General features: G+C 35.7%; 1 protein-coding gene across 1 annotated transcript in view; it reads left to right on the top strand.

Moving 5' to 3' along the window:
* Window positions 1-25,843, top strand: part of CFAP44 (cilia and flagella associated protein 44) — a 144,683-nt gene that overhangs the window by 92,987 nt on the left and 25,853 nt on the right. Inside the window, exons 23-26 of the mRNA XM_061193078.1 lie at window positions 1,741-1,937; window positions 4,517-4,691; window positions 19,778-19,955; window positions 22,536-23,036. Of these exons, the coding sequence (XP_061049061.1) occupies window positions 1,741-1,937; window positions 4,517-4,691; window positions 19,778-19,955; window positions 22,536-23,036 (1,051 nt within the window). The remainder of the gene's footprint in view (window positions 1-1,740; window positions 1,938-4,516; window positions 4,692-19,777; window positions 19,956-22,535; window positions 23,037-25,843) is intronic.

The raw sequence follows: 25,843 nt of genomic DNA, 5'->3' as shown, positions 1-25,843 counted from the left end.
CTCTAAATCTTCTGTCTTCACATGGTGTTCTCTCTGTGTCTCTTCGTATAATATTGCCTCTGTGCTTGTCCAAATTTTCTCCTTTTATAAGGACATCAGTCATGTTGGATTAGGATCCACCTTGATGATCTCATTTTAACTTGATTACCTCTGTTAAGAACTTATTTCCAGATAAGGTCATATTCTGAGGTACCTGGGGAATTAGGACTTCATATTCTTTTGGGGGGACACAATTCAACCCATAACACTCATGCTTGCCATCACTGGGCATTGTCAGCTCTTTAAATTTCAGCTATTCTGGAGTAGTGTCTCAGTGTGATTTAAATTGGCATTTTCCAGATGAGTGACAATTTTCAGTCCCTTTTCCTATATTTATTGGTTATTTTTATATTCTCTTTTGTTAGGTGTTTGCTCAAGTCTTTTGTTCATTTAAAAATTGGGCTGTGGGAGTTATATATTCTGGATGAGTCTCGTCATACACATGACACATGTATATATGACATATCTATGTGTGTGTATGCATGCATGTAAAATATCTTGCTCTACTCTGTGGCTTGTCTTTTCATCCTCATTATAGTGTCTTTTTGAACAGAAGTTTTTAATTTTAATAAAGTTTAGTTTATCAGTGTTTTCCTTTGCAATTTATCAATATTTTCACTAACTTTTTATGGTTAGTGCTTTTACGTTGTAGTTAAGGAATCTTTGCCTATTCCCAATTCATGAAATAATTCTCCATTTTCTTCTAGAAGCTCTACTGTTTTGCCATTATCTATCTTGGGTAATTTTTGTGGGTGGTGTAAGATAGACATCAAGTGTCTTTTGTTTCTATATGGATATCCAATTGGCCCACTGTCATTCGCTGAAAAGACCATCTTTTCCTTACTAGATTGTAGTGATGCTTTTGTCAAAAATCAGGTAACCACATATATGTGGGTCTGTTTCTAAACTCTTCATTTTATTCCATTGGCCTGTTTTTGCGCTAGTGTCACAAGACCTTAATTATTCTTGACATCTGATATTATGAACCCTCTGGATTGTTCTTCACCTTCAATATTGCTTAGGTCCTTTGCACAGAATAAGTTTGTCAACTTTCACAACAAAACCTAGGATTTTGATTGGAGTTACATTGAATCTATAAATAAACATAAAAAGATGAAATAATTGTGAACCAGCAAAAAATAACAACAATTAAATTGATGAAGAACTTTTAAAAGATAGATGTCTGTGAGCTATAAGAGAAAGTTGAACTGGAGAGTAGTACAGATTCCTGAGCTTAATGTTTTTTATAGAGACAAATAGGGTAATATGTACATACATGTATCACCACCTGCTATCTATCGTATATGTAATATATGAAATATTATATATAATAAATGAGATAATAGATAGGAAGATGAATTACATTTCCTCAGAGTTTGATATGATCCATTTACCTTTAAACTGCAGTCTGTCTGAAAAATTTTGACTCTTCATACTATCAAAACAATGGTATTATACTGTTTATAATGAGATGTTTAGCATTTTCATTAAGGAGAAAATTCTACTTGCTCTTTAACCAAGTCCTATTCAACTTCCACTACATCCTTGTTGGGTTGGTATATGCATGGTTGAATTTTGGGTCCAGCGTGATATAATGGTATTATTTATCAGCATAGTACATTGTGATCTTATTTTATTATGTAATAATCATGCAGCATGATTAAAATGGTGATGATTGCAAATACTTCTTTTTTCCTTCAGATTTCGTGATTCATTGGAAAGCGATACTATTGTGGTTCATGCCATACAAAGTGATCACAAGATATCCTCCTATAGGCTTGTGAAGCCCTCTAAATACTCCAAATCCAAACGGCCAAGTCAATCAGAGAGAAGAGCGAGCAAATTTGAGAGGTTTGAAAAAGAAGGAACTGGAAGAAAGGACAGTCAGAGAGATACAGGTAACCTAAATGACAAGAAGGCTTTTAAATCCCTATTTATTAAAATTTCAAGGTTGAATTATCTTTTTGTGAGTAGAACCTTTGACTCCCAGTCATGTGACTGAGAGTGGATGAGAGCACCTGGTGCTGTGGATTTCTTACTTCCCATGTCCAGCTGTTCTTAAATCTAGGATTTCCCCAGATACTGGTTTTCCTAGGCAGTGTTTGTTCCCAGATTCCTGGGCCCCATCCCAGAGGGTAGGGCTAGAACACAGCATTTCACACTCTTTTCCAAGAGCGTATGCTTTAAACAGAGTGATGAGCTGAGAATACAGATGTGAAAATAGTGCCTCTAATCCCAGCGCCCTGCCTCTTGTGACTGCCTGCAGGGTGACTGCAGGTGAGTAGGAGGAAGACAGGAATTCTGGGAATGGTTTGCAGAGCCCAGTCAAGGATAAAGGTCACTGTAGCCTGGCCAGATCTAGACTAGTGCCCAGGATACAGTACTGACCTTAATACTGGTTCACTCTCTCCATTGAGAAACCTTTAATGGCTTCTTTCTGCCTCTAGGATAAAATCTGAAACCATTATCCCCATATTTAATCCTTCCACAATATCCCTAATTTATTTCTAATAGCGCATTCTCATACTACTTGATTGGCACGTTTAGCTTATTGTCCTGTTTGCTGCTTCCTAATTATGTCTGAAACTTCCACATCCAGGTTCCTGGTGGAGTGACTAATTCACTCCTCTCCTCTCTGAATTCTCCCCAGTCCTTGGGGATCCAGATCAAATTATACTTTTATTTTTTTAATTGAAGTATAGTTGATTTACAATGTTGTGTTAGTTTCAGGTGTACAGCACAGTGATTGTTATATTTATATTCTTTATCAGATTCTTTTCCCTTATTGGTTATTACAAAATATTGAGTATAGTTCCCTGTGCTATACAGTAGGACCTTGTTGGTTATCTATTTTATATATACAAATTACACTTTTACTATAAAACCTTTCTGTGGCCACCCAGGCCACATTAAACTCTTATTTTTCCATGGTGCCGTATACTTGAAATATGAAATGAAATGGTAGCTTATAACTATATGACCATCCATATTATTTAACTTTTTTGTGTGTATATCCAAAGTATATCTCTATGCAGCTTGAACATAAATAGAGTAATTCCCCCAGTAGATACTTATAACTGATAAAATCAATTATTTTAATTAATTAATTGTTATAGAAGTATAATTGACCTACAAAACTGTTAGTTCTAGGTATGCAACATAGTGATTCCATATTTCTATACATTACAGCATGATCACCATGATAAGTCTAGTTATCATCTGTTACCATACAAAATTATTACTACATTATTGACTGTGTTTCCTATGCTGTACATTTCATCCCCCGACTCATTTATTTTGTAACTGGAAGTTTGTACCTCTTAATCTCCCTCACCTATTTCATCCCCCCGCCCCCTCCCCTCTGGCAACCAGCTGTTTGTTTTCTGTATCTATGAGTCTGTTTCTGTTTTGTTATGTTTGTTCATTTGTTTTGTTTTTTTAGATTCCACATATAAGAGAAATCATGCAGTATTTGTCTTTCTCTGTCTGACTTATTTCAGTCTAATACCCTCTAGGTCATCCATGTTGTCACAAATGGCAAGATTTTTTTTTATGGCTGAGTAATATTCCACTGTGTGTGTGTATAAGATATATATGTATACCACATCTTCTTTATCTGTTCACCTATCGATGGACACTTAGGTTGCTTCCGTATCTTGGCTATTGTAAATAATGCTGCAGTGAATATAGGGGCACATATATTTTTTGAATTAGTGGGGTTTTTCCCCTTTGGAAAAATATCCAGAAGTGGAATTCCTGGGTCATATGGTAGTGCTATTTTTAATTTTTGAGGAACCCCCATACTGTTTTCTATAGTGGCTGCACTAATTTACATTCCTACCAACAGTGCACAAAGGTTTCCTTTTCTCTATCTCCTCACCAACACTTGTTTTTTGTCATCTTTTTGATAACAGCAATTCTGACAGGTGTGAGGTGATATCTCATTGTGGTTTTGATTTGCATTTCCCTGATGACTAGTGATGTTGAGCATTTTTTCATGTGTCTGTGATAAAGCCCATAATTTTTAAATTCTAGATTTGTGTGTTTCTGACCAGTTTTTTGATTGGTCACAGACCACTGCAGTTGGTATATGTCACCTGAAATTATACATGTCAAATAGGACTCACTTGCTTTTCCCTTCCTGCATCATCATGTTACAGACACTCTTTCCCTGCTTCCCAATATCTGTCAGTGATCTGTTATTCATTATCTTGTTCTCTAGTTGTTATCTCACCAACTTTTTAATAAGGTTCGGAGGAGCAAAAATTGTGATTTAGATCTCTTTATTTTGGTATTCTAAAATACTTATGGGATTTAATTCATGGTAGTTGCTTAATATATACTGCAGATTATAATATATATTACAGATTCATTATATTCTTGGATTTTTTTAAATGTGGCAGGTTAAAAACAATATTTGAAAGTTTTATTTTGATGTTTCAAAAAGATTGAAAAAAAATGTTGACTCTCTGTACAGGTGGGAGTATTAGTGTGCCAGAAGAATCAATCATAGAAAAAGGGAAGAAATTTCGGCCTAAAACCCTAAGTGAAATTATGGTGGAAAATCAAATTGAGAAAACAAGGAAACTTATATTAAAGGCTGAAAGGGCCCAACTGAAAATTCAGCAGCGAAAAAAAGAATGGGAGGACATGTAAGTTTTTTTACCTGAAATCTTTTGTTTTAATGAGTCTCAAAATATCTTTTAAAATCTTTACATTTATTGACATTGGTATTTAAATAAAGAACTAAAAGAAATAGAAACCGATAGAGATATTAAAGTCAGGTTAGGTGGATCTTTCAGGGTGGTGATACTGTGGTGGACCTTCAGTGACCCCTTGAGTTTCAGGTCTAGGAATTTCATTTTACTAATATATACAGTGATTTTTAAGAATTAAGAAATTCTTTTCTATCCCAACATTAAGAAGATATTACTCCTGTACGTTCTTCTAACATCTTATAGTTTGGGTCTTCATCTTTAAGTCTCTAAAGGTACTTTCATTTAACAAGCACATCTTTTCATTTATTTGTTTTCCACCTTTATATCTTTGGTTAAATATCTCTTCATGTCTTTTGCTCATGTTCAGGTAACAGTGTTTATCTTGTACTGTTGACTTTTGAGAGTTCTTTGTATATTCTAGACATGAGTACTGTGTTGGATATTTTATTTGCAAATATTTTCTCCTAGTCTGTGGCTTGTCTTTTTATTCCCTTAACAGGATCTTTTTCAGAGCAAAAGTTTTTAATTATGTTGAAGACAATTTATTGATTTTTTTTTCCCTATGAATCTTGTTTTTGGTATCAGGTCTAAGAACTCTGCCTAGCCATAGGTCCCAAAGATTTTCTCCTATTTTTCTTTTAAAGGTTTTATAGTTTTACATTTTACATTTAAGTCTGTGATCCATTTTGGTGTTCATTTTTGTGTAAGATGTGTAAAATGTGGGATTTAGATGTAATTTCATCTTTTTTTTTTTTTTTTGCCTGTGGATGACTAATTACTCTAACACCACTTGTTGAAATGGCTCTCTTTCCTCCATTGAATTGCTTTTGCACCTTTGTCAAAAATTATTTAGGCATATTTGTGTGGGTCTATTTCTGGGTTCACTTTCTGTTCCATTAATCTATATGTCTATCCCTTTACCAATACCGCAGTGTCTTGATAACTGTAGCTATGTAATAAGTCTTGAAATTGGGTAAACTGATTCCTTTCATCTTATTCTTCTTTTTCAAAATTATTTTAGCCATTCTAGTTATTTTGCCTTTCCATATAAATCACATATTTACCCCCAAAAAATCTTGCTGAAATTCTTTAGGAATTATTTTAATCCTGTATATCAGTTTGGGGAGAATTGGCATATTTATTATGTTGTCTTCTAATCCATGGACATGGTATGACTCTACATTTACTTAGATCTCCTTTAATTTCATCAGTGTTTTGTTGTTTTCAATATAAAAGTCCTATATATATCTTGTTAGATTTACACACAGATATTTCACTTTGGGGGTCAATTGTAAATGGTATTGTTTTTAATTTTGATACCTATGTGTTCATGGTATAGAAATAAAATTGTATTTTGTAGGTTTATCTGGTATTCTGTAACCTTGCTGAACTGTTATATTAGTTCTGAGAATATTTTTGTAGGTTCTGTGGGATTTTCTGTGTAGACAATCATGTAATCTGTTAATAGAGACAGTTTTATTTCTTCTTATCCAATCCGTTTGCCTCTTCTTTTCTTTTCATTTCCTACTGCACTGGCTAGGACTTCCAGTACCATGTTGAAATAGCATAGGGAGAGCTGGTGTCCACAACTTGTTCCTGATCTTAGGGGAGACGCATTCAGTACTGATGGTGTAACTTTTCATTCTTTTATTTCAATCTGCTTATATAGCTACATTTGACTTTAGTGTCTTTTTGACAGCATATAGTTGGGTTATGTTTTTAAACCCCCTCTGTCAATCTCAGTTCTTCACTGGGTGTATTTAGACCATTTACACTTAATGTAATTATCAATGCTTAGGGCTTATATCTGCTATTTTATATTTTGTTTTCTATTCTCTATTTTTCATTTTTCTTCTTTTTCTTGCTTTCCTGTGGTTACTTGAATATTTTAGAGTTCCAATACGATTAATCTGTAATGTTTTTGAGTGCATCACTTTGTGTAGCTTTTTAGTGTTTGCTCTAGGTATTACATTATGAATACATGACTAATCACAGTCTGCTAGTGTTGACATTTTATCAGCTTGACTGAAGTATGGAAACCTTACCTGCCTTTATGTCCCTTTACCCACCCTTCCTCATTTCCCTTGTTTGTAATATAATTGTATAAATATTTCTTCTATGTACATTTTAGAACCATATCAGACAGTTACAGTTTTTTCTTCAGTCGTCAAACATAAATTAGACAATAGTAGAAGAAAAGTGTATTTGCCCATTTTTTTACTATTAACATCATAATTTCTGCCTTCTTGAGGTTCCAAGATTCCTTCTATCATTTTATTTCTGTTCAGAGAGCTTCCTCTAGCCATTCTTTTAGAGTAGGTATGCTGGTAACAAATTCTTTTAGTTTTATTTGATCTAAGAATGGCTTGATTTCCCCTTTATTTCTGAAGGATATTCTTTTTTTTTTTTAAATGATTTTGCTTATTTTTTTTTTGTAAAGCTATTTTAATTAATTAATTAATTTATTTATTTATGGCTGTGTTGGGTCTTTGTTTCTGCGCGAGGGCTTTCTCTAGTTGCGGCAAGTGGGGGCCACTCTTCATCGCGGTGTGTGGGCCTCTCACTCTCGTGGCCTCTCTTGTTGCGGAGCACAGGATCCAGACCCGCAGGCTCAGTAGTTGTGGCACACGGGCCTAGTTGCTCCACGGCATGTGGGATCCTCCCAGACCAGGGCTCGAACCCGTGTCCCCTGCATTGGCAGGCAGAGTCTCAACCACTGCGCCACCAGGGAAGCCCCTGAAGGATATTCTTACTGTACATAGAATTCTGTGTTTATTGTTCTTTTTTTCAGAACATGAAAAATTCCTGCTGGCCTCCATGGTTTCTTATGATCAATCTGCTGACATTCAAATTGTTTTCCCCATAAATATAAGGTGTTATTTTTCCCTTGCTGCTCTCAATATATTTTCTTTTAGTTTTCAGAAGTTTGATGTATCTTGGTATGTCTTTGAATTTTTTTTTTTTTTTGGTATTTATTAAACTTCTTGAATCTGTATACTGTGTCTCTCGCCAAATTTGGGAGGGTTTTCAGCCATTATTTCTTATAGTTATTTTGAAGACCTGTCCTTTTTTTTCCTTTCCTTCTGGGACTCCAATGAGACAAATATTAGATCCCTGAGACTCTGCTTTCTGTTGTTGTTGTTTGTTTGTTGTTGTTGTTTGTTTCTAGTATCTTTTCTTTCTGCTGTTCAGATTGGGTAATTTCTATTCTATCTTCAAGTTAATTGATTCTTTCCTCTGTCTCCTCCATTTTGATTTTGAGCCCATCTATTAAGTTTTTTTTTTTTTTTTTTTGGTTATTATGTTTTTCAGTTCTTTTAAAGATTCCGTTTGGTTCTTCGTTATCCTCCATTTATTTCTGAGACTTTCTATTTTTTCATTTGTTTCAAGCATCTTCCTAATGATTTTTTGAAGAACTTTGTGATGGCTGCTTTGAAAACTTGTCAGATTATTCTAACATCTCTGTCATCTTGGGTTTGGTATCTGGTAATTGTCTTCTCATTCAAGTCGAGGTCATCCTGATTCTTGGTATGTCAGATTAATTTTTATTGAAATCTGGACATTTGGGGTATTATGAGACTCTGGATGTTATTTATACATTCTGTTTTAGCTGGCTTTCTCTGATTTCAGCAGGATAAGGAGGTGTGCCATCTTATTATGAGTATAGAAGTCCAGGTTACCCATTCTTCTCCAGTTGACACCTTAAGAAGGAAGGGGCTACTCGCTGGTCAAAAGTTGGTGTTCCAGATTCCACTAGGTTCTCACTAATACCACTTTGCTCTCCAGTTGACCTCCACTGTTACTGTGGAGCATGGTGAAAATCATTACTCTCCACTAGGGCTCCTCACACACAACTGCAGCAGGGAGGGGGAAGGGTAGATCACCTTGTTACTGCTAGGCAGGAGTGGAAGTCCAGATTCCCTTTGGGGTCTCCACTGACACTGTGGTAGGGAGGTTTGTTCCACACACTGGTGATGAAAGTCCTGGTTCCCAGGACTCACTTTCTCTAACACCACTCTGTTGGGGTTGTGTTGCCTTGTTAAAGCCTGGTGATGGAGGAAGTTTAGACTCCCCACTTGGCCTTTGCTGGCATGGGTGGAAGTAGCACCACATTTTTTTTCTGTGGTATTGGCTGGAGTAGAGAGTTTAGTGTCTACAAGTTTTTTCTCTTGCCATTCTGTTCTTTTCTTGATGCTTTAGCTAGAGAGAGCAGGATTTTGTTGGGCTTTTGTTGTCTAAACACACTGGTGTTTCTGAGTTACTGTTTTCTTTCTTTTTTTTAATTGAAGCATAGTTGACTTACAATGTGTTGATTTCTGCTGTATAGCAAAGTGATTCAGTTATACATATATACACATTCTTTTTATATTTTGAGACATTATGGTTTATCACAAGATATTGAATATAGTTCCCTGTGCTATAAAGTAGGACCTTGTTGTTTATCCATTCTGTATATAATAGTTTGCATCTGCTAACCCCAAACTCCCTATCCATCCCTCCCCCATGTCCCCTCCCTTTTGACGACCACAAGTCTGTTCTCTATGTCTGTGAGTATGTTTCTGTTTCATAGATAGGTTCATTTGTGTCATATTCTAGATTCCACTTCTAAGGGATACCTTACGGTATTTGTCTTTCTCTTTCTGACTTAACTTCACTTAGTATGATAATCTGTAAGTCCACCCATGTTGCTGCAAATGGCATTATTTCATTCTTTTTATGGCTGAGTAGTATTCTGTTGTGTATCTGTACCACATTGTCTTTATCCATTAATCTGTCAATGGACATTTAGGTTGTTTCCATGTCTTGGCTATTGTGAATGGTGCTGCTATGAACATATAGGTGCATGTATCTTTTTGAATTATATTTTGTCCAAATATATGTCTAGGAGTGGGATTGACAGATCATATGACATGAGTTACTGTTTTCTTTAGCTCCAAGTCTGAGATATACAAGGCAAAAATAAAACCCAGAGAACTTGCCATCATATACTTCCTTGGGTCCCAAGGTTTTTTGTGGCCTACCTCCTTTTCACCTTTCAGAATCTTCTTATATTTGTTTTATATATAATGTCCAGGGTTTTTATTTTCTGCTTGCTGGAAAAAATAGAAAAATGTGGCTCTATTCCATCTTCCTGGAAGTGGAACTCCTCTCAATTGATTTTTCTCATATTTATCTTTAATCTAATGATGTTGCTAAGCTTACTTGGTGTAGTAGCTTTTTTTCAGATTCTTTACAGTAGTTTACAGTAGTACAGTCATCTGGTCTCATGGGAGATGAGTCTTATCTTTCAGCCTGGCCTGAGATCTTCATTGTCTCTTAGACCTTTGTGATTATCCAAGGCATCTTCTTTGTTCTTAATGGCCCCCAATGGCTGAGAGTGTGCCAAGATCCATTTCAATATGTATATTTTTTCATTCACCAACGTGTGGGAATCATTCAGCTAGTTTCTGAACTTCTTTCAGAGGTAATTATACCGTGAATAGCTGTAGATTTGGTGTGTCTGTAGGAGATGGTAAGTTCAGGAGCCTCCTACGTCAGCATCTCGGACCAGAATCCCAAACCTGGTGTTGCCTTAGGAGAAGCTACTGAATTCTGCTTCTTCTATGAGCTTTACTTTAGACAGTAGTTACTCAATCATTTGTGAGCTGCTCCACCAAGCTCAGGCATCAGTGGAAATTTACCCTGTGGAGATTTCAAAAGCTTACTAGCTCTTTTTACTGTCTGGCTCACTCTGTCTTGCTCACTCTGCTTCCATCTCCCTTTCTCTCTGTCACACACACATACCCTTCTTTGCATCAGTATCCCTGATGAACATAGATGCAAAAATCCTCAACAAATTTAGTAAACTGAATTCAAGAACATATTAAAAGGATAATATGACATGATCAAGTGGGATTTATTCTAGGGATGCAAGGATGATTGAACATCCACAAATAACTGTGACATATCACATTAACAAAAGATAAAAATCATATCATTTCAATAGCTGCAGAAAAAGCATTGACCAAGTTCAACGTCCATTCATAATAAAAACTCACAGCAAACTGGATATAGCAGGAACATAACTCAACATAATAAAGGCCATATATGACAAGCCCACAGCTAACATTATACTCAATGGTGAAGAGCTGAAAGCTTTCCCTCTAAGGTCAGGAACAAGACAAGGATACTCACTATTGTTACTTCTATTCAACATAAGAATGAAAGTTCTAGCCAGAGTAGTTAGGCAAGAAAAGAAATAAAAGGCATCCAAAGGAAGAAGTAAAGCCATCTCTGTTTGCAGATGTCATATTATATAAAGAAAATCTTAAAGATTCCACCAAAATACCATTAGAACTAATAAACAAATTCAATAAAGTTGCAGGATACAAAATCAATACACAAAAATCGGTTGTGCTCCTATACACCAATTATGAACTATCAGAAAGAGAAATTAAGAAAGAAATTAAATTTACAACTGCATCAAAAAGAATAAAATACTAAGGAATAAATTTAACCAAAGAGGTAAAATATCTGTACACCAAAAAGTATAAGAACAGTGAGACAGAAATTAAAGAAGACACAAATAAATGGAAAGATATTCTGTGCTTATGGATTAGAAGACATAGTATTGTTAAAATGTCCATAGCATCTAAAGCAATCTACAGATTCAGTGCAACCCCTATCAAAATGCCAATAGCATTTTCCACAGAAATGGAAAAAAATCCTAAATATTGTACAGAACAACCAAAGACCCCGAATAACCAAAGCAATCTTAAGAAAGAAGATCAAAGCTGGAGGTATCACACTCCCTGATTTCAAAACTATATTACAAAGCTGTAGCAATCAAAATAGTATGGTGTTGGCATAAGAAGAGATATATAGGCTAATAAAATAGAATAGAGAGCTCAGAAATAAACCCATGCATATATGGTCAATTTATGACAAAGGAGCCAAGAATATGCAATGAGGAAAGGAGAGTCTCTTCAATAAATGGGGTTGGGAAAACTGGACCACTATCTCACACCATACAAAAAAATAAACTTAAAATGGATTAAAGACTTGAATGTAAGACCTGAAACCATAAAACTCTAGAAAAAAAATAGGTGGTAAGCTCCATGACATCAGTCTTGCAATGATTTTTTTTGGATTTAACATCGAAAACAAAGGCAATAAAAACAAAAAATAAATAACTGTACTACATTAAACTAAAAAGCTTCTGTACATCAAAGGAAACCATCAACAAAATGAAAAGGCAACTCATAGAATGGGAGAAAATATTTGCAATCATATATCTGTTAAGGAGTTAATATCCAAAATGTATAAAGAACTCATACAACTCAATAGCAAATAAAATAAAATAAAAATGAATAGAGGAACTGAATAGACATTTTTCCAAAGAAGGCATACAGATGGCCAACAGGTATGTGAAAGTGTTCAGCATCCCTAATCATCAGGAAAATGAGAATCAAACCCACAATGAGATACCATTTCACACCTGTTAGAATGTCTGTCATCAAAAGGACAAGAGATAACAAGTGTTGGTGAGGATGTGGAGAAAAGAGAATCCTTGTGCACTGTTGGTGGGAACATAAGTTGGTGTAGCCACTATGGAAAACAGTGTGGGGATTCCTCAAAAAATTAAAAATAGAACTACCATATAATCCAGCAATTCCACTCCTGGTTATATATACAAGGGAGATAAAGTCATTATCTCAAAGAGATATCTGTACCCCCATATTCATTGTATTTGTAATAGCCAAGACAGGAAAACAACCTAAATCTCCACTGATGGATGAATGGATTAAAAAAAGTTGTGGCACATATATACTGTACAACAGAATATTATTCAACTATAAAAAAAGAAAGCAGCCCTGCCATTTGTGACAACACAAATGGACCTTGAGGACATTATACTAAGTGAAACAAGTTTGACAGAGAAAGATAAATACTCTATGATCTCACTTGTATGTGGAATCTAAAAAAATCTGATCTTATTGAAACAGAACAGATTGGTGGTTGCTAGAGGCAAGGGGTGTTGGGGGGGGATGGGAGAAATGGGTAAAAGTGGTCAAAAATACAAACTTGCAGTTATAAGATAAATAAGTTCTGGGAATGTAACATACTGCATGGTGACTATTAACAATACCGTTTTGTGTATTTGAGCTGAGAGAGTCAATCTTAAGAATTCTCAGCATAAGGAAAAAATTGTAACAGTGTGTGGTGATAGATGTTAACTAAATTTATTGTGGTAAATGTTTTGCAATATATACACATATCAAATCATTATGTTGTGTACCTTAAACTAATACAATATTGTATGTCAATTACATCTCAATGAAACAGAAAAATCAAATAGACTTTTGATATTTTCAAAAAATATTTTGCTGGATTTGATTTGCTAGTAATTTGTTAAGGACTTTTGTATCTTATTAACGAAGAATATTGTGCTCTAGTTTTGTTTTTATGCAATGGCATTATTTCATTCTTTTTATGGCTGAGTAGTATTCTGTTGTGTATCTGTACCACATTGTCTTTATCCATTAATCTGTCAATGGACATTTAGGTTGTTTCCATGTCTTGGCTATTGTGAATGGTGCTGCTATGAACATATAGGTGCATGTATCTTTTTGAATTATATTTTGTCCAAATATATGTCTAGGAGTGGGATTGACAGATCATATGACATGAGTTACTGTTTTCTTTAGCTCCAAGTCTGAGATATACAAGGCAAAAATAAAACCCAGAGAACTTGCCATCATATACTTCCTTGGGTCCCAAGGTTTTTTGTGGCCTACCTCCTTTTCACCTTTCAGAATCTTCTTATATTTGTTTTATATATAATGTCCAGGGTTTTTATTTTCTGCTTGCTGGAAAAAATAGAAAAATGTGGCTCTATTCCATCTTCCTGGAAGTGGAACTCCTCTCAATTGATTTTTCTCATATTTATCTTTAATCTAATGATGTTGCTAAGCTTACTTGGTGTAGTAGCTTTTTTTCAGATTCTTTACAGTAGTTTACAGTAGTACAGTCATCTGGTCTCATGGGAGATGAGTCTTATCTTTTAGCCTGGCCTGAGATCTTCATTGTCTCTTAGACCTTTGTGATTATCCAAGGCATCTTCTTTGTTCTTAATGGCCCCCAATGGCTGAGAGTGTGCCAAGATCCATTTCAATATGTATATTTTTTCATTCACCAACGTGTGGGAATCATTCAGCTAGTTTCTGAACTTCTTTCAGAGGTAATTATACCGTGAATAGCTGTAGATTTGGTGTGTCTGTAGGAGATGGTAAGTTCAGGAGCCTCCTACGTCAGCATCTCGGACCAGAATCCCAAACCTGGTGTTGCCTTAGGAGAAGCTACTGAATTCTGCTTCTTCTATGAGCTTTACTTTAGACAGTAGTTACTCAATCATTTGTGAGCTGCTCCACCAAGCTCAGGCATCAGTGGAAATTTACCCTGTGGAGATTTCAAAAGCTTACTAGCTCTTTTTACTGTCTGGCTCACTCTGTCTTGCTCACTCTGCTTCCATCTCCCTTTCTCTCTGTCACACACACATACCCTTCTTTGCATCAGTATCCCTGATGAACATAGATGCAAAAATCCTCAACAAATTTAGTAAACTGAATTCAAGAACATATTAAAAGGATAATATGACATGATCAAGTGGGATTTATTCTAGGGATGCAAGGATGATTGAACATCCACAAATAACTGTGACATATCACATTAACAAAAGATAAAAATCATATCATTTCAATAGCTGCAGAAAAAGCATTGACCAAGTTCAACGTCCATTCATAATAAAAACTCACAGCAAACTGGATATAGCAGGAACATAACTCAACATAATAAAGGCCATATATGACAAGCCCACAGCTAACATTATACTCAATGGTGAAGAGCTGAAAGCTTTCCCTCTAAGGTCAGGAACAAGACAAGGATACTCACTATTGTTACTTCTATTCAACATAAGAATGAAAGTTCTAGCCAGAGTAGTTAGGCAAGAAAAGAAATAAAAGGCATCCAAAGGAAGAAGTAAAGCCATCTCTGTTTGCAGATGTCATATTATATAAAGAAAATCTTAAAGATTCCACCAAAATACCATTAGAACTAATAAACAAATTCAATAAAGTTGCAGGATACAAAATCAATACACAAAAATCGGTTGTGCTCCTATACACCAATTATGAACTATCAGAAAGAGAAATTAAGAAAGAAATTAAATTTACAACTGCATCAAAAAGAATAAAATACTAAGGAATAAATTTAACCAAAGAGGTAAAATATCTGTACACCAAAAAGTATAAGAACAGTGAGACAGAAATTAAAGAAGACACAAATAAATGGAAAGATATTCTGTGCTTATGGATTAGAAGACATAGTATTGTTAAAATGTCCATAGCATCTAAAGCAATCTACAGATTCAGTGCAACCCCTATCAAAATGCCAATAGCATTTTCCACAGAAATGGAAAAAAATCCTAAATATTGTACAGAACAACCAAAGACCCCGAATAACCAAAGCAATCTTAAGAAAGAAGATCAAAGCTGGAGGTATCACACTCCCTGATTTCAAAACTATATTACAAAGCTGTAGCAATCAAAATAGTATGGTGTTGGCATAAGAAGAGATATATAGGCTAATAAAATAGAATAGAGAGCTCAGAAATAAACCCATGCATATATGGTCAATTTATGACAAAGGAGCCAAGAATATGCAATGAGGAAAGGAGAGTCTCTTCAATAAATGGGGTTGGGAAAACTGGACCACTATCTCACACCATACAAAAAAATAAACTTAAAATGGATTAAAGACTTGAATGTAAGACCTGAAACCATAAAACTCTAGAAAAAAAATAGGTGGTAAGCTCCATGACATCAGTCTTGCAATGATTTTTTTTGGATTTAACATCGAAAACAAAGGCAATAAAAACAAAAAATAAATAACTGTACTACATTAAACTAAAAAGCTTCTGTACATCAAAGGAAACCATCAACAAAATGAAAAGGCAACTCATAGAATGGGAGAAAATATTTGCAATCATATATCTGTTAAGGAGTTAATATCCAAAATGTATAAAGAACTCATACAACTCAATAGCAAATAAAATAAAATAAAAATGAATAGAGGAACTGAATAGACATTTTTCCAAAGAAGGCATACAGATGGCCAACAGGTATGTGAAAGTGTTCAGCATCCCTAATCATCAGGAAAATGAGAATCAAACCCACAATGAGATACCATTTCACACCTGTTAGAATGTCTGTCATCAAAAGGACAAGAGATAACAAGTGTTGGTGAGGATGTGGAGAAAAGAGAATCCTTGTGCACTGTTGGTGGGAACATAAGTTGGTGTAGCCACTATGGAAAACAGTGTGGGGATTCCTCAAAAAATTAAAAATAGAACTACCATATAATCCAGCAATTCCACTCCTGGTTATATATACAAGGGAGATAAAGTCATTATCTCAAAGAGATATCTGTACCCCCATATTCATTGTATTTGTAATAGCCAAGACAGGAAAACAACCTAAATCTCCACTGATGGATGAATGGATTAAAAAAAGTTGTGGCACATATATACTGTACAACAGAATATTATTCAACTATAAAAAAAGAAAGCAGCCCTGCCATTTGTGACAACACAAATGGACCTTGAGGACATTATACTAAGTGAAACAAGTTTGACAGAGAAAGATAAATACTCTATGATCTCACTTGTATGTGGAATCTAAAAAAATCTGATCTTATTGAAACAGAACAGATTGGTGGTTGCTAGAGGCAAGGGGTGTTGGGGGGGGATGGGAGAAATGGGTAAAAGTGGTCAAAAATACAAACTTGCAGTTATAAGATAAATAAGTTCTGGGAATGTAACATACTGCATGGTGACTATTAACAATACCGTTTTGTGTATTTGAGCTGAGAGAGTCAATCTTAAGAATTCTCAGCATAAGGAAAAAATTGTAACAGTGTGTGGTGATAGATGTTAACTAAATTTATTGTGGTAAATGTTTTGCAATATATACACATATCAAATCATTATGTTGTGTACCTTAAACTAATACAATATTGTATGTCAGTTACATCTCAATGAAACAGAAAAATCAAATAGACTTTTGATATTTTCAAAAAATATTTTGCTGGATTTGATTTGCTAGTAATTTGTTAAGGACTTTTGTATCTTATTAACGAAGAATATTGTGCTCTAGTTTTGTTTTTATGCAATGTCTTCTCTGGGTTGTTTTCAGGATAACAGTGGTTTCATAAAAAGGGTTGAAGTTTTTCTTTTCTATTTTCTGAAAGACTTTGTTTAGACTTGGTATTATTTCTTCCTTAAATATTTGATAAGATTTATCAGTAAAGCCATCTGGACCTGGAGTATTCTTTGAAGGAAGGTTATAAATTATAAACTCAAAATTTAAATTATTACAGTGCTATTCAGATCTTCCATTTCTTCTTGGGTCAGTTTTGGTAATTTGTGTCTCTCAAGGAATTTGTGCATTTCATCTAGGTTATCAGATTTATTGGCATAATATAGTTCATACAATACTTTCCCTTATTATTTTAACTTCTGTAGTATCTGTTGTGTTGTCCTCTTTTATTTTTGACATAGTTAATTTGTATCTTCTCTCTTTCTTGATCATTCCAGCAAGAGGTTTATCAATTTTATTAATTTTTTTTAAGCAACTAGCTTTTGGTTATAGATTTTTAAAAAAATATTGTTTGTCTGATTTCTATGTCATTGATTTCTGTTCTATATCATTTCCTTCATTCTAGTTTAATTGGGTTTAATTAACTCTTTTTTTTCTTGTTGAGGTTTAAGTTTAAGGTGTAAACTTTGATTTTATACTTTTCTTCTAATGTAAGTATTTAAAGTAAAATTTTCCCTCTAAGCCCTGAGCTGCATTCCACTAGTTTTGATATATTTTCATTATTATTCAGTCCAAAATATTTTCTAGTATCCCTTGTGATTTCTTCCTTGACTTGTGGTTTATTTTAAAATGTGCTGTTTAGTTTCCAAATATTTTGAGGTTTTAAAAAATATCTTTCTGTTTGATTTCTAATTTAATTTTTTGTGGTCATAGAAAATAGTCTGTGTGATTTAAATTCTTTTAAATTTATTGGAAATTGTATAGGCCTGCATATAGTCTCTTAGTTAAAGTTCAATGTGTGCTTGAAAAAGAGTGTGTATTCTTGTATTCTTGGGTGTACTGTTCCATACGTGTCAATGAGGACAAGGTGATTGATAATATTGTCTAAATCTTCTGTTTCTCCTACTTTGAAGGCATGACTCTTTTGGGGTTTCTACTGAATGTCTTCTACATTTAATAAGGTCTCTCTAGCTGGTGGGATCATAAGCGAGTCCCAGCCATGTGTAAACTATGAGAATTAGTTGTCTTACAGCTTCCCAGTATTTGACTTTCCCCAGATGTTCTTTGTTCACCTTCATGGTGTTTCCCATTACAAGTGTACAAATTAATACTCAGCCAAAAACTCAAGAGAGCCCTATATAGATTTCTTTGTGGAGCTCTGATAGTCTTCTCCACAAAATTCTAGCCATTCTGGCCTCTGTGAAATCTGATTTCTGGGATTCCAACCCTACTCCATAGTATAATTTCCTCCATGCAGAGGAAAGACAGTAAGGATTAGGAGACAGTAAGGATTACTTATTTTGTTTCACTTTTCTCAGGAATTACAGTCCTGTGCTGCTTATCATTCAATGTCTGAACATAGTTGTTTTATATATTTTTGTTCAGTTCTAGTTATTTGTAGCATGAGGATAATTATGGGCTGTGTTTCTCTCACATGGCAAGAGCAGAAGTATTTTGTTTCTTCCTTTCCTTCCTTTCCTTTTTCTCTATCCCTTTCCTTTCATTAAAAATATTAATCTTTCCTTTTAGTGCTGTTATACACAAATGAACAATTGTCAGTTAATACATTAGATGGCATGTGTTTCCTCTGCTATACGTATGTTTGCTTTCCCCTAAAGGGCTGACTGAAGCTATATGCTCATGTTGACTGACAGGCTTCACTTTAAAGAATTGGGTAGATTAGGGTCTCCCAATGAAGATCCCCTCCAGTGGGGTGCCAACCCATAACATAGCTACCTTAGTATTTCCCAAGCAGAGAGGTCAGTTTCTGTAGAGATTAGTTCTTCAGTTTTAGTTTACGTATAAGGTTGCTACTGCCTTGCATGTGTGTAGATGGGAAAGCTGGGAGGGCTCAACAGGTTCAGGCACTCCTTTTCAAACCTCTAATTAATTTTGCCAAATAATGTCTAGCATTCCATTCCCTGCTCCATACCTGCTCCATCTTTGCTTGGAGCCTCCTAGGAACTCTATCAAGAAGACCCAATCCAATTCTTTCTATAGCCTTCTCCTGGGGATATCTGGGACTAGAGTTTTCATTGGTCTGGTTTATCCATTAATACAATTTCATCTTCTGTCTTCTAGAAATGTATCTCTATCACTAGTTTGCTCATGGTTTTCTACCCCATTCTCAGCTTTCCTAGTGATTTACTTCCTTTGACACCCCACAATGCCATTTCCATGGAATGTGGGAAAAGAGAGGGAGGTAAATACATATATACTCGTGCTATCATTTTGAATTACGTGCCTTTTTTTGAAAATGTTATGACAAACGTTATGACAGTCGCTTATGTTTTTTAAAAACTTTAACATTTTAGTGATTAAAAAAAGAAACAACAACAAACCTGTATCCAAAGCGTAATTTCTATTGAGAGAATAAATAACAATGTTGATCTAAATTACTTTGAAGTTAACCAAAGCCTAAGAATGATTCAGATTATTTCAGCACCATCTAGTTGATTATTTTTTATTTATTACTTATTATTTTGCTTGAGCTGCTTTAAAAATAGTCATTAACATAAAAAAAATTCTTGGGCTCTATAGAAAAAGGTAGCACCACAGACTCAAAATTATGCTTTTGCTTCATGAGTAAATTTGATTATATGCCTAAAGTAGACAAATTAGAGTTTATTGTTATGTTTATGGCTGAGTTTTCTGTTTTTCTGATAGGTACAAGAGTAAACCTGATGATGACTATGAAGATCCCAAAGATGTTCAAGCCATCAAAGAGGCCCAGTTGTATATGGGAGACTTCAATTTGAAGACAGCCCCAGACTATAAGATACCTGAACACATGAGAATAAATGCTGCCAAGAAGGAAGAGGAACTGGGATACCTTGACTCTATGGTACTTACCCATAGCTTTCATGACAATGAGACACACACCCTGGTTTTGTTTTGTTTTGTTTTTTTATTGAATTCTGCTGAAACCACCCATTTTGTTAGCTGGTCCATAAAGATATATAGTCATAGAAATTTAGAATTGGAAAAGGCCTTCATGATTATCTAGAATAATGCCCCTTTTTACAAATGAGGAAATTGAGTCCCAAAGATAAGAGATTTATTCATGACTATTCAGTTAACACGGCAGAATCAGCCTTCAACTTAATTACTTGGTTCAATACCAGTTTCATGAGTGAAGGCATTATATTTTATGAACTTTGAATCTCTGAAATTCAAACACATCCTTGTTGGCTATTGTTTTTGGCTGCTGTGGACCACCAAGACTTAGGAAAATAGACCACTGTATTTAGCCTTTGTTTGAAGGACTTCCAAACTTTTGTAGGTGACTCAATACTGAACAATTAATATATTCCTTTTTGATTCTCTCTGCATTTCCCCAAACTGCTTCTAATCATCCTGATTTCTCATACCTGTTTTCATCCTAAAGTTTCCTCTCCCTGTCATAGTAATTCCTTGCTTTGAATTGACATGTGACTTTTCACACTTAGAGGCTCAGAAGGCATCTGAGCTACCATTTTGAGGAGAATTTTGTATACGGCCACCTAGTATGGCTGTGCAGGTTGCCCATTTCAAGGCATCACATTGAAAAGAGTGCCAATCATACCACAGATATAGCATGTTTGAATATTTTATAATTTTCTGACAAATGGAAGTAAAGTGTCTTGAGGAAGGAGTGTCTTTTTCTATTTCACCAAAGATGCTGTACATGCCAGCACTACAAAGATCCTGGTATGGCAATTCATAGCCACAAGTAAATTTTCATAGCTCATACCTATAACTTTCTGATCAAATGGACATTTTGAACATTTTATTAGTGACCGTTTGGATTGTTTTTCTAGCTGTTTGTCTAAGGCAATTCTTGTTTCAACTATCATGTTTCATCCATTGTCATAGAGAAATGTTCTTTTGATCACAATTTGCCAGTCATCCCACCTGAAATTTCATAGTCCAGGTAGAGGTGATGGACAGGTGTGATGTCTTGAATGGAACTGCATTGTACTGAAATCTATTTTATTAAAATGACAGCATTAAATAATGCACAGCACACAATTCTACCGGTCAGAAGATCAGAGTTCCTTTCCAATCTCTGCCACTTAATAGTTATATGAACTTGGCTAGTCAAGTAAATCTCCCTAAGCCTCAGTTGTATTGTCTGTTTAAAAAAAAAAAGGTATTACTACCAATGAACAACAGTAAGACAAGACATGTCTAGTCTTCTTCATAGGGTTAAAGTAATGGTCAAAGTCAATAAACAGTCATTCTTATCATGGTTAAATTCAAAGTCACTGAAAAGTATCAAGCATTTTAGAAGTTGTGTATTATACATTCCTCCCCGCCCCGCCCGCCTCCTCCTCCCCCCCGCCACCTCCCCTGTCCGTGGCTAGTGTTTAGGTGTGTGGTATTTGGAAAATTAGAAAGAGAGGCTTGGTATGTAAACTGGGCTCCTAAAAGAGGTAGGCCTTACAGCCACCAGGCTGGTTTGGGTTTGTTCTCCGCTTAATTCTCGGTCCTCCAGGTACTTCAGAAGTGGTCCCCCACTCACCCAAGGGCTGGATTTTGAGTTTAAACCCTAATGCTTTAAAAGTTTGTTCTTAAGTATGTAAAACATCTCCTCTATTTTGTTACAGTAGATAGTAAATATACAGGTAAGTTTTGTAAGACGACTTGAAGAAATGCCTTTCGATCTTTTATTTTTCTTAACCTGTATATTTATGCAAAGTTACTCTTAACAGCCTTTGGGCCATCTAGTTGCCTAGCTGCACACCAGGAGCAGGGTTGCATGTGACTGGAGGCTCTGGTCAGGGCATTTAGGAAACACAGCCTGGGGAGAGAGCTGGCAGTGAGGGAGCTGTGGGCCTGTTTGGCACCTGTGACTGGAGGCAGGGGCATAGCTGGGCTCGGATGAGTGGAGAAGGAAACAAGGAAGAGTCCAGGAACCTCTTAGTGTGACATGGTACTGGAATTCAGGATCGTGACCTTGCCTGCACAAGGAGTAACAGAAAGAATGTGGCCAAAATACAGAATGACAACAGGCTAAAGTGGCCCGAGGTGGGCAACCCTAAGTGAGTCTAAGCCAATAGGATTTGAGTTTTCATCAGGGAAGGACGGTTACTGTGTGTTCCTGACCAAAGAATGGCCTTTCCCTCCCTGGGACCTGGCTGAGTACAGGGCTCAGGAAGGACTTCCATTGAGTGGTGGAAGGAGGATGGGGGAACTCAGCCCTACAAGCCAGCTGGGGGACACCAGAGGTCACATCCAGACTGTCTTCCCCTTATGGAGAGGTGAAATGGGGAAAAGCCTAAAAACTAGAGAAAGTAACTTAGTAGTGAACAGGAATGATCAGATAAATTTTTATCTTGAATTTTTGCTAGGCATTCCAGTCAAGGGACAAAAGCAAATTGTATTTCAAGCTGCCCTTTGTGAGCAGGTTGTCATTTTGCTTTCTTCCTGTTCTTTTTATCAGGCCTATGCAAAGAAAATGCACATGAACAAGTGCATTGTCTCTCTTCGAGACCTTAAAGTGGCTGTCATCGAGGAAATACAGTGTCTGGTGCAAGAACTGAAGAACATTCAGTCGACTCTTCATGTATCCAAGCACATCCCCATTCCCCAAATCCCTCAGATATACCCAGAAGAAGTTCCAGAAAAGAGATTTCAGTATGATGAGGAAACCCTCCTAGCTTTTAAGCGACAGCAAATGAAAAATCAGGCTGAAACGGCCCCTCAAGTGGAAAAGGCAGCGTCTGCAGGCTCAGCTGGAAGCTTCCTCAGACTCTCTTCTGGAAAGGATGGGGATTTGACGGCACGTGATTCATTGTCTAGATCATCAAAAGCATCAGCATTCAATCTACATATTCCAAAGTTCATGGAATTTGAAAGAACAGATCCAACTGAAGTGGAGCTGGAGATTATGAAGAGGGACGAGATTAAACACTTGTACATGCAACAGTATTTGATCAACAGGGTAAGAAATGAGACTGCTTATTTAAAGCTGAAAGAGAGAAGAGCAGGAACTAGCTCTAGTTTCTTATTTATTTTTAATTTCTCTACATTAATCTTCCGCAAACCCTGACCAGCCCACAACTCACTGATGGCTTGGCTTTCTCCCCATCCCTGGTCTTCTGAAAATCATTGTTCTCTGCCCAGAACTTTGGAGCTTTTCAACTTTTTTCTTTTTGGAAAGCTAAGAATTGAGGGCAAATCCATGTTAATTTGTATCTAACTAAAGTCATGGTAAAGGAGAAGTGATGGAGCAGCCTTCAGATGACGGATGGAGCATAACTAAAAACCTTCCGGTGAAAATGGGGCTCCCTCTGCTTTTCACCCCCTGCTCTTTCTCTAATGTGTGATTTGCCCCATTAGTGAGAGCGTTCATGGTAATGACTGGCTTCAGAATTGTTCTGGAGCTGGAATGGCAAATATTTTTATTTGTAGGAAAATCAGGACCAGGCTGGGGCCAGTTGTGTGCAGGAGGTGCTCTGAATATGGAAGGAAAAGGTCCTTTCCTGGATGGAAGTTCCCTCCTGCCAGCCGTATAGAGTCCCCTTCCTCAGTGTGTCTGAAAGCAGCACCTATTACTCCCCAACTTTATTCTTCACCCATTATCTCTACTTCTTCCAGCACTGTTTTCTCACTCTTCCTGTTTCTCCCCACTTACCACCCCACTTCTGAGTTTCATATCTGTGCTTTTTTCTTTGCTATTTCCTTCTACCTACAATGACTTCTTCCTAAGTTGTCATCATTCAAAACTCAGCTCACTTCCAAACCCTCTCCAGAATCTTCTGCCCACACTGCATACTCTCCTTTCTTCTAAATTCCATTTGCACTTATAATCAGCACCTTAGGTTTTGTACTTATTTTTCTTGCTGTTTTATATGTGTTAGTTTTGTCTTACAAATTATACAATTTTTAATTGAAGTATAGTTGATGTACAATATTACATGTTACACATGTATAATATAGTGATCTATAATTTTTAAAGGTTATACTCCATTTGTAGTTATTATAAAATATGATGTGTTGTACAATATATCATTGTAGCTTATTTTTTTTAACATCTTTATTGGAGTATAATTGCTTTACAACGGTGTGTTAGTTCATTGTAGCTTATTTTATACATAATAGTTTGTACCTGTTAATCCCCTACCCTTATATTGTTCCTCCCTCCTTCCCTCTCCCCACTGGTAACCACTAGTTTGTTCTCTATATCTGTGAGTCTGTTTCTTTTTTGTTATATTCACTAGTTTGTTTTATTTTTTTTAGATTCCACATATGACTGCTAACATATAATATTTGTCTTAACCTGGATGACTTATTTCACTACCCAAAATATCCCCCAGGTCGATCCATGTTGTTGCAAATGGCAAATTTTCATTCTTTTTTATGGCTGAGTAATATTCCATTGTATATATGTACCACATCTTTTTCCATTCATCTGTTGATGGACACTTAGGTTGCTTCCATATCTTCGCAATATCTTGTAAATAATGCTGCTATGAACATTGGGGTGCACATATCTTTTTGAATTAGTGTTTTTGGTTTTTCTGGCTATATACCCAGGAGTGGAATTGCTGGGTCATACGGTAGTTCTATTTTTAGTTTTTTAAGAAACCTCCCTACTGTTTTCCACAGGGCTACACCATTTACGTTCCTAACTACAGTGTGTGAGTGTTCCCTTTTCTCCACATTCTCGCCTAAGTTTGTTATTTGTGTGTGTGTTTTAATGATAGCCATTCTGACAGGTGTGAGATGATTATCTCATTGTGGTTTTGATTTGCATTTCCCTAATGATTGGCTATGTTGAGCATCTTTTCATGTTCCTTTTGGCCACCTGCATTTCTTCTTTGGAAAAATGTCTATTCAGGTCTTCTGCCCATTTTTTAATCAGATTGTTTGTTTGTTTGTTTGTTTGTTTTGATGTTGAATTGTATCAGCTGTTTATATATGTTGGATATTAACCCCTTGTCAGTCATATCACTTGCCAATATTTTCTCCCACTCAGTAGGTTGTCTTTTCATTTTGTTGATGGTTTCCTTTGCTGTCTGAAAGCTTTTAAGTTTAATTAGGTCCCATTTGTTTATTTTTGCTTTTGTTTGCTTTAGGAGACAGATCCAAAAAAATATTGCTACGATTTATGTCAAAGAATGTTCTGCTTATGTTTTCCTCCAAGAATTTTATGGTTTCCCAGCCTTACATTTAGGTCTTTAATCCATTTTGAGTTTATTTTTGTGTATGGTGTTAGAGGATGTTCTAAGTTTATTCTTTTACATGTAGCTGTCCTGTTTTCCCAGAACCACTTATTGAAGGGGCTGTCTTTTCTCCATTGTATATTTTTGCCTCCTATGTCATAGATTAATTGACCATAGGTGCATGAGTTTATTTCTGGGCTCTCTATTCTGTTTCACTGCGTGATGTGTCTGTTTTTGTGCCAGTATCATACTATTTTGATCATTGTAGCTTTGTAGTATGGTCTTGAAGTCAAGGAGCATAATTCCTCCAGCTCCGTTTTTCTTACTTGAGATAATTTTGGCTATTTGAGGTCTTTTGTGTTTTCACACAAAAATTTTTTTGTTCTAGTTCTGTGAAAAATGCCATTGGTATTTTGATAGAGATTGCATTGAATCTATAGATTGCCTTGGGTAGTATGGTAATTTTAACAATATTGATTCTTCCAATCCAAGAACACAGTATATCTTTCCATCTGTTTGTGTGATCTTCAATTTCTTTTATCAGTTTCTTACAGTTTTCCGAGTATAGGTCTTTTACCTCCCT

This window comes from Eubalaena glacialis, chromosome 6, assembly GCF_028564815.1.
Source record: "Eubalaena glacialis isolate mEubGla1 chromosome 6, mEubGla1.1.hap2.+ XY, whole genome shotgun sequence".
NCBI classification, from domain to species: domain Eukaryota; kingdom Metazoa; phylum Chordata; class Mammalia; order Artiodactyla; family Balaenidae; genus Eubalaena; species Eubalaena glacialis.
This window is presented reverse-complemented; position numbering and strand designations above follow the sequence as displayed.